Source organism: Myripristis murdjan, chromosome 15 (assembly GCF_902150065.1).
Source record: "Myripristis murdjan chromosome 15, fMyrMur1.1, whole genome shotgun sequence".
Taxonomy (NCBI): Eukaryota; Metazoa; Chordata; class Actinopteri; order Holocentriformes; family Holocentridae; genus Myripristis; species Myripristis murdjan.
The window spans coordinates 32,050,790-32,060,861 of NC_043994.1; the positions used below are offsets into that span (position 1 = coordinate 32,050,790).

A 10,072-nucleotide genomic window follows, 5' to 3' on the forward strand; every position below is an offset into this window, starting at 1 on the left:
TCAGGGAACACGGAACCTTAAAGAACCTTAGGAATCCTTTGAGTATTTGACAGTGAACATAAGAATGTTTAGGATTTAGACCAAGGAACGCAGAACCTTTTGGAATATGCAAAAAATCTTGAACCTCTGGAATCCTCAAAGTTTTTGATCGTTGGATTAAAGAACTCTGGGAACCCTGAACACAGAACGTTTGGAGTTTATCCACAAGTGCAGAACCTCAAGAATCCTCAGAGAATTGGAGAATTTATAATCCAAGTACAGAACCTTTTGGGGTCTTCAGGGTTCTTGGATCAAAGAACAGACCAGAACCCTTTAGAAACTTCTGAATCTGAAACTTAGAAAATAAATGCTGGAATTGTTTTTTTTTTGCAAAACAAAATATTTTTTAAATCTCCAGAACAGACGGCAGAGAACCTTTTTTTTTTTTTTTTTTTTTTTTTTTTAGAAAACATTTTGGATTAGCAGAGAGTTTTTGTTTTTGAATGAAAAGGCAGAACTAAAAAGAACGTAGAACCTTCTGCCGTCTTCAGGATCAAACGTGAAGAATCTAAAATCTTCCGGAACGGTTGGCGTTTTCTGGAATGCGTAATCTGTGGAGGCTCTGGATTGGGGAATGTAGAACCTTTTTAGAAAACGTTTGGGATTATCCGAGAATGTAGGACCTTTATTCTCTCCAGCGATACAGAACGTGGAACCTTTTGAACGAAGCTCTGCTCGTGGAGTTAACTCAGGTTCTTGGACCTCGGGCTCTGCGGGGTTCCTGTCTGTCTGCTCCTGTCTGTCTGCTCCTGTCTGTCTGCTCCTGTCTGTCTGCTCCTGTCTGTCTGCTCCTCACGGGACGCGGCGGGTCTGTTCCCCGTCCCGTCTCCGTCTGCAGATTTGTTTTCTTTGTTCTGTCGTCTCGGCCGGAGGAAATGTCTCCGTCCGCTTCGCTGAGACGGCGGACGGCAGAGTGCTGAGCGCTGGAGGGAGAGCGAGAGAGAGAGAGAGAGAGAGACGGAGAGAGGGAGAGGGAGAGAGAGGAGGGCGGGGCTGTGATGTCGTGGAAGAGGAACTACTTTGCGTCGGGCAGCGGCGGCGGTGGAAGTGGCGGCGTGGGAGTGGCCAGCGGCGGCATGGGCGTGGCCAGTGGTGGTGTGGGCGTGGCCAGCGGCGGCGTGGGCGTGGCCAGTGGCGGCACGGCTCTGCAGGGGATCCTGACGCCGCGCACCATGAGCTCCATCGCTCCCAGTAAAGGCCTGAGCAACGAGCCGGGACAGAACAGCTGTTTCCTGAACAGCGCCCTGCAGGTACACACACACACACACACACACACACACACACACACACACACACACTTGTAGGCATGTACACACACACCTGCAGACACACACACACACACACACACCTGCACGCTCACACACACACAAAGCAAAATTAATTGTACAAATGTCAGACATACTCAGACAAACATGCATGTAAACACACAAGTATGTATGCAAGTGCACACACACACACACACACACACACACACACACACACTCTGTTCTCATTTGACCTGGTAGCATAAAAACAGTTTGACTTGTTCCAGCTGAAAAACACACCAGCAGGGTCGGCAGCTGGAGGTTCCAGACGGCACTGAGCATGTGCAGAACTCTGCAGAGATAGGAGGAGGAGAGAGGTCTCACTCGACAGCTCCGGAAAAAATGTGTTGTGAAGGAGCATCTGCAGGCTGCTGCTGCTGCCAGGCTGCTGCCAGGCTGCTGCTGCTGCCAGGCTGCTGCCAGGCTGCTGCTGCTGCCAGGCTGCTGCTGCTGCTGCTGCCAGGCTGCTGCCAGGCTGCTGCTGCCAGGCTGCTGCCAGGCTGCTGCTGCTGCCAGGCTGCTGCCAGGCTGCTGCTGCCAGGCTGCTGCTGCTGCTAGGCTGCTGCTGCTGCTGCTGCCAGGCTGCTGCTGCTGCTGCTGCCAGGCTGCTGCCAGGCTGCTGCCAGGCTGCTGCCAGGCTGCTGCTGCTGCTGCTAGGCTGCTGCTGCTGCCAGGCTGCTGCCAGGCTGCTGCTGCCAGGCTGCTGCTGCCAGGCTGCTGCTGCTGCCAGGCTGCTGCCAGGCTGCTGCTGCCAGGCTGCTGCTGCTGCCAGGCTGCTGCCAGGCTGCTGCCAGGCTGCTGCTGCTGCTGCCAGGCTGCTGCTGCTGCCAGGCTGCTGCTGCTGCCAGGCTGCTGCCAGGCTGCTGCCAGGCTGCTGCTGCCAGGCTGCTGCTGCTGCTGCCAGGCTGCTGCTGCTGCCAGGCTGCTGCTGCTGCCAGGCTGCTGCCAGGCTGCTGCTGCTGCCAGGCTGCTGCTGCTGCCAGGCTGCTGCTGCCAGGCTGCTGCTGCTGCCAGGCTGCTGCCAGGCTGCTGCTGCTGCCAGGCTGCTGTCAGGCTGCTGCTGCCAGGCTGCTGCTGCCAGGCTGCTGCTGCCAGGCTGCTGCTGCCAGGCTGCTGTCAGGCTGCTGTCAGGCTGCTGCTTCCAGGCTGCAGGTGTGACTGTGTGTGTCAGCAACAGGCAGGGTCATAAAAACACCAGAAACTGTTAAATCCTGATGCAGGTTGTGGGTCTGAATGCAGCAGCAGCTTCAGTTCTCAGCGTTTTCATTCACAGCCTCAGAAAACAGTTTGATGGTCAAACCAGCCGAGGGGGGGGGGGCACTCGTCATGTTTTCCCAGATCGATTGATCGCATGAATCACTCGAGTGGGCGATCGATTCCTCACACAGGCAAATCTATCTTTAGCTGATGGCAGCGGCCGCAGCGCACGGCAGTCTAAATGATGCATAATGCTAATTTTACATCAAAACAGCCACCAGCTCACTCAGCAGCATTAATGACAGGCCTGTTCTCAGCAGCCAGGTGCAGTCAGCTGGGATCGCCTGCATCAACATATAACCTTCATTTTGTTCGTCTCCCATTCGTGTCTTTTTAATGGAGCCAAACGGGTGGCTCATACATACATCTTCTTTTTTTTTTTTTGGCATTTCTGCTGTATTTGACAGTCCCAGTAGAGAGAGACAGGACAGGCAGGGGAGAGAGACGGCATGACGTGCAGTAAAGGGCCTGAGGTCGGGTTCGAACCCAGGACACTGGGATCAGGACTCGACTCGACCAGGTCAACTACCAGGGCGCCCAGTGTTGTACATACATGTGTGAAAAAAGAAAAATAATTTCCCGCCTAACGATGAGTAATTGGGGAGTTGATTACTCACGCCCAGCCCGAGCATCGAGGCTGCACTCAGAAGATTTAAAAAATGTTTTAATTAAGAAGATTTAATGAACGACTTGTATTGTTTTTTCCAGAGTTGATGATGAAAGTAGCTAAGGAGTGAGATATCTCGCTGCCGTCCCATCTCTGTTGACAGCTGCACGCGCTCAGTACAGATCGGGCAGAGTGTATTGATCGAGTAGCGACAGACATATTGATTATCTTGATGGCAGCAGCTGAGGCTCGGGGTGTGAAGGCGGCGAGGAAAGAGTTAACCAGGAGGCGTGATGTCATCAGGACGCAGCGGCTCCTTATGATAATCACTGGTTTGTCCCGGTCTAATCCACCAACTGATACCATGTAATTACTGTGTGTGTGTGTGTGTGTGTGTGTGTGTGTGTGGTTTTGCTCAGTCGGGCAGCAGCTTCACATGCTCCTCCCTCCTCCACATGATTCTGCAGATACTGTACGTACAATTATAAAACGAAATGTTTTTAATTCATGTTCAGGGAAAAAAACAACATAAAGCTGCACTTTGGTCCAAAATATGAGGAGAAATTGATCATCCATCATGTGATCAAAGTTACGGAACTGATTATTGAAAAATCCTGAATATCAGCAGTGTGGATTAGGTGGCAGATACGGGTCGGGCTGACCTCTGACCTTTGAGCACCTCGCTGCTGGTTTGTATGATCTTGGGGAGTGTCGTTGCTCCCCCCCGTCGCTCCCGGGCCGTCCGTCCGTCCGTCCGTCCGTCCGTCCGTCCGTCCGTCCGTCCGTCCGTCCGTCCGGCCCGGAGCTTCAGCCGAAACCCAAAAAGAGAGTAAAGCTGATGTGAGAGTCGAGGAGCGTTTCGCCTCCAGGCAGCGAGGAGCCAAAGCCTCTTAAAGCCACAGCTCTGCACCGGCATGCCAGTCTGCCCGTCACCACACACACACACACACACACACACACACACACACACACACACACACACATGAAACAACCTGTCATTAGGCTTCAGTCCTCCTCCATATTTGGATTACCATATAATCAGCCATATACAACAACAGCAGCTTATCCAGCCCATAATACCTCCAGAGCTGCAAATTAGTGTCATTTATGACTCATGAGATAACGGCTGGGAGGTTAATATATCGTCTGCGGCTGCAAACCAAGACAATATGTGTCACAGTGTGTGTGTGTGTGTGTGTGTGTGTGTGTGTGCGGGGGGGTGAAAGCAGTCATTTCTGGTGTGGTGATTAGGTCCCGGCGGGCTCGTTAAGCGGCTCGGGCGCGGCTCTCAGACTCTCTGTGACTCGTCGCCTGGTTTTTGGCAGCTCAGACGGGCGGCCGAGCTAAAGTTGGTCACACGGCGTAGTAACCTACATTTACAGCCGACACGCACCCACAATCAGGTCAGCGGCAGGACCGGAGCGGCTCCACGTCCTGGACCGCCGGCGTGACAGGAGGTCAGAGGTCAAGAAATAAAATCTAAAATCGCCGAATACATTATAACCTGTACATTTAAATATATATATATATATACAGAGATCCAGAACGTTTAATTTAACAATAACACATTTTAGCAGAGACAGAACTTCATTCCACATCCTCACTTTTACCGGGTGAGTTAATCATTTTGTCTTCAGGTGACAGTGACGGGGCGATGCGTTCGGGTGTCAGATGGCGGTGGGGAAACACAGTTGGCATCAGATGGATTTGGGTTAAATATTGTAGTCGCACAAGTTCCAAAAAGGATGGAGAGAAATGGGAAAAAAAGGATTTGAACAGACAGGTGGCTTCTAAAAGTAAAATATTTTTATTAGGGATGTGTCTCCCGACCTCTGACCCCAGGAAACAGATGTGATGCCTCTCCCATCCGCTGTCGGTTTTGGGTGATTTTTTATTTGCATGTTGTTTTTTTTTTCCGCCCAGCAGCTCAGAGTTTCCTCCGTGTTGAAGCTCCGTCGCCGACACGCTCCGACACGCTGCTGCCTCGCGGCCGCAGAGCCACATCACACAGAACAGATCCACGTCTCAGGCGTCATTCAGACACGTTTCACCCGCAAGTCAGCAGCTCCTGTGTGGAAACCTCGAGATCCCCACTAGAATTTCAAAATAAAGTTCTGTGGGTTTGAACAAAGCTCGGCCGTGCAGTGTGTGTGTGTGTGTGTGTGTGTGTGTGTGTGTGTGTGTGTGTGTGTGTGTGTTTGCAGTGACGAACCTGCTGTGAGGAGTGTGGAAGCTGAACTCAGCCGCAGCCGCCTGGCACCCACCACGCCACACACACACACACACACACACACACATGCAAATTTATTTGATTGTGATTGAATTTTTTTTTTTTTTTTTAGGAAAGTTTCCTGGGGTCATAAGACACTAATTTGCTGATCTTAGCTTGGTATAATTCACATTTATTTTGGTATTTCACTCCATCTGTTTATGTGAATGCAAATATGTGTACATTCATAATGCTTAACCTGATTATCTTAGTGAATAGATGCAGTGTCAGCACAATATTTCACTTACTTGATTTTGTTATGTAATGTCCACAATGAAAGCAAATGGGGAATAAAATGGTCCAAAAAAAAAAAAAACAAACAAAAAAAAAACACATTTCATTGCGCAGAACTTTTCACACACAGATTAAATCCAGAGTGCTTCACATGTGGCATGAAATGCTGTTTTTAAGAAATAAAGCACAGAGAAACAGATTCGATTTACAGTTTGATTCATTTATTTTAACCAGGCAGCTCAAGTAAGAACAGATTGTATGACGACAACCTGGAAGGCTTTTTTTTTTTGTCAGGGGGAGAAAAGAGATTTTTAAAAAAAATTTCATTAGTAGAAATCGATTGAACCTAACCCGCTAAGTAACTGTTTGTTTTTTTCCTCCCTACAATGAATCCTAATTTACCGTCGCAGGTTACCGGACTAACCGTTTCACAGTAAGCCTGATCTGTGTGTGTGTGTGTGTGTGTGTGTGTTACCTGCCGGCGTCTCGTCCTGCAGAAACTCAGTGACATATTGAACCCGGTGGGAGGGGGGGGTGGGGGAGGGGGGGCAGGAAGGAGAAAACAAACACACCCAAAGTGCTGACGCTGCGGTCCGCACCTCCGTTTAAAATAAACCCTCGCCTCCAAAACAAGATTTCCATCCCAGCATGCTCTCTGTCCAGAGCCTCACTGCGACACATCCTGTTAACCAACATGCAGCCTCTCACTCACACTTCACAGCGTTTTTTTTTTTTTTTTTTTCTTCAAACGAGGTAAAGAATCCACCAGTGGGATGAGATAATCCCACGTATTTCCGATGCAGTTTCACTTTTTAAAGGAGATTTTCCCTCCTGCAGTTTTCTTGTCCGGACTTTTCTTGACTCAGGTGTCAGGATGTTCTGCCCCCTGGTGGCTGATCTGCCTCGTTTCCTCACATTCACACCAAAAAACACTGAGACAAGTGAAGCTGCTCTGGAAACAAGTGGGATTATTTTTTGTCGTGTGTGTCGTTGTACAAGGTCATAAATCAGTGGTTTCCAAAGTGGTGGTTCGGGGACCCAAAAGGCGGTCTAGGTTAATTGCTTGCGAAAGGCGTCCTGAAAGGATTTAAACACAAGATCTGATGATGACCTTTTAAAAGATATCATTTTAATAAATAAACTATAAATACAGCTTTCGCCTAATTTCATAAAAACATGTTTGCAAATTTTCTGGCCATTTTTGTTTTTAACAAAATTTCCGGTAATTTTTCTTGCAGTTCTTGGTAATTTAATTTTTTTTTATTTATTTATATTTTTTTCCATGGGCTGTTGCTCTGAAAATGAGCTGACCTCAGAGCAGTGTGTTACTGCCTTGCTCAAAGTGACTGAGCAGCAAACAGCAGCTCTGAGGTCAGTGCTGCAGGTCTCTCTGCTGTCTGAAGCTCATCATCAGACAGTGATGGTGGCCTCCATAGGGGGCGCCGGCGAGCGTCCGCTCTGCTTGTCCCACACACAGGGCAGGGACGCTGCTTCACCTCAGGGAGCTCAGATGGAGTCCTGATCTGCTCGGGAGCTTTCACTCCGTCTCCTTCCTTCTTACCTGGAGAATCCTCCATTAGAACAGCAGCCCACCAAGGTGAGACACACCTGGCTGTTAGAGGGGACGGGAGACGGCCTCTGATTGGTTCACTGCATGTTACGCCCAAAACACAGCCAGGATTCATGAAGAGACTCAGTCCAAGCCTTTAGAGTGCCGGCACTCCTCGGTGCCTCAGCTGGAGGTTTGTGTTTGCCCCCTGCAGTCTGACGCTCAGCTTTAAATCTCCTCTGATGAGAAATTCCTTCATGTCTGGGCTGCTGAGGAATTCCAGCGGCTCTGCAGGAGAGGACATTCCCGGGCTCTCTGCCTTCCCGCTGGGAAGCCGTCAGACAGTCGGAGGGTTTCAGCAGGAAGTTCACCTGCGGGGGCCTCGGGCCGACTTCACCCTCGCACGTTTGTTTACCTCGTATGGACCTCTGTGCAAACTGCAGAGTGTTAGAGTGGCACCACATGCTCCTGTTCCTGCAGGTCAGCTGAAGGAGCTGTTTGTGTTGTCACTTGTTGTTTGAGTCTGAAGCTGCAGATAAATTATATCCACTGACTTGGAGTCAGTTTTTTAAATAAAATGTCATTATTTACCTCCATAAGCCTCAACAGGTATTCAGTGTTTTCCCTTAATAAACCCGTAAAGCCTGACAGCAGCTCATGATGGACATGATTTGATTTGATTTCTCTAATATTTTCCCTCATGTTGCTGTGTTAAAACTGCGCTGGTTGGTAGAATGAACAGGTTTTCTTTCAAGTAAATAAATAAATAAATAATCCTCAAGCCACTAGAAGTGTGTGTGTTGATGTTGGTGTGTGTGTGTGTCTGCAGAGACGTTGCATTTTGGGTGGTCATTTGATTCCGTCGCCATCCTAGGAAAGAAAACCCGGCTGCCAGCAGGTAGCGTGGCCAGGCTGGAGTTTACGAACAAATCCTCATCCTGCCTCTCACCTGGACGGACTGTACTGAGGCATTTTGCTTCCACACAAATATAATAGGTAGATTTTCACCTTCATCATCATCATCATCATCATCATCATCCTCATCATCAGCTGCTGTCACTGATCAGGGAGTGAGGTCTGTTTGTCTCGGACGGTTTTCCACCCTGACACAAGCTCACCTGCAGGGAAAACACTGAACACCTGTTGAGTTCCTGGAGGTGAATCATCCGATGGATCAGATCCGTCCATCTGATCTGCTCCGCCTGCAGCCTCCTGATGTTCCTGAGCCGGTTATGAAACCTCTGGCTGCTTTCTGCCTGCCGCCAGAGCTGCTTAAAACCCACTGTGTGTGTGTGTGTGTGTGTGTGTGTGTGTGTGTGTGTGTGTGTGTGCACCAGTCAGGATTTAGAGGCCTCCATGTGATTTTGGTGCAGAGCTGCAGCCACACGTCAGGCTGAGGCTCAGACAGGTGGGGGGGCCCGGCGGGGCTCCAGCTGCTGGTTTTCACTGATCACTTAGATTTTTATTGATTGATCATTTAGTGTGTTAAGTGTGAAAACTAAAGCCAAGCTTTTTTCAACATCTTTTCTTTGATATTAGAAATCAAATGTTGTCATGGGACAGAGCGGTTAGTTTTCATTGTCTAAATTTGAATAATTCAGTCATTAATTTGGGATGAGATCACCAGTTATCTGAGCTCTGATTGGTTGTCTTTATTTCGTCCTCTCAGTCTGAGCTGCTGCAGTGAGGAACAGTGGAAAAGTCGACTTCTTATACTTTTATTTTTCGGTGAAAATGGCAATCAGCGACGTCAGAGTGCGATTGCTGAGTAAATTTTACATTTGAGTAAAGAAATCTTCCTGATGTGGCTTGTGTCATCGTTTGTTCAGCAGCATCGTCCAATCAAAAGGCTCCTGCAGGTGTGAGGTGGAGGTGGACCAGGGCTTTGGCTCTGACGGTGTGTGTCAGTCCTGCTGAACGGGGCTGCCACAGCTTCCTCTGAGAGGCTGGAAAAACTTGGAAAAACACTTTGAGTTTACAAATGAGATTAAAGGATAATTCCTGTGTTCCTGCTGGTTGAAATAATTCTCCCAGCAGTTTCCCCAGGCGGGCTCAGCCAGCAGATAATCTCACTGTGCATGCAGGAGGGTCACGCTGCAGCCCCACTGTTTCTGAACCGTCCTCACTTTTAGTCTGAACCGAGAATCTGAGAAAGAGCAGGGCAGTGAACGCACCATTGTCATACATTGTATAACATTCCATTCCATTATGTTATATTATGTTATGTTACATTACATTATGTTACGTTACGTTACATTATGTTACGTTACATTATGTTATGTTACATTACGTTATGTTACATAACATTACGTTACATTACATTATGCTACGTTACATTACGTTACATTACATTATGTTACGTTACATTATGTTATGTTACATTACATTATGTTACGTTACGTTACATTATGTTATGTTACATTACGTTACATTACATTATGCTACGTTACATTACGTTACATTACATTATGTTACGTTATGTTACATTACGTTACGTTATGTTACGTTACATTATGTTACGTTACATTATGTTACGTTACGTTACTTTACATTACGTTACTTTACATTACGTTACTTTACATTACGTTACGTTACATTACGCTATTTTACATTATGTTACGTTACATTACGCTATGTTATGTTACGTTACGTTACATTACGTTACGTTACGTTACATTACGCTTTGTTACATTACACTATGTTAAGTTACGTTACGTTACGTTATGTTACGTTACATTACGTTACGTTACGTTACATTATGTTATGTTACATTACGTTACGTTACATTACGTTACGTTACATTATGTTACATT

At 47.9% G+C, this 10,072-nt stretch overlaps 1 protein-coding gene across 5 annotated transcripts in view; it reads left to right on the forward strand.

The window, feature by feature from the left end:
- The first annotated feature begins 1,001 nt into the window (after positions 1-1,001).
- The window catches only part of LOC115373019 (inactive ubiquitin carboxyl-terminal hydrolase 54-like), a 39,802-nt gene continuing 30,731 nt past the window's right edge, over positions 1,002-10,072 (forward strand). For all 5 annotated transcript variants that reach the window (XM_030071224.1, XM_030071225.1, XM_030071226.1 and 2 more), the window contains exon 1: positions 1,002-1,289. In XM_030071224.1, the coding sequence (XP_029927084.1) occupies positions 1,038-1,289 (252 nt within the window). In that variant the 5' untranslated portion in view covers positions 1,002-1,037. The remainder of the gene's footprint in view (positions 1,290-10,072) is intronic.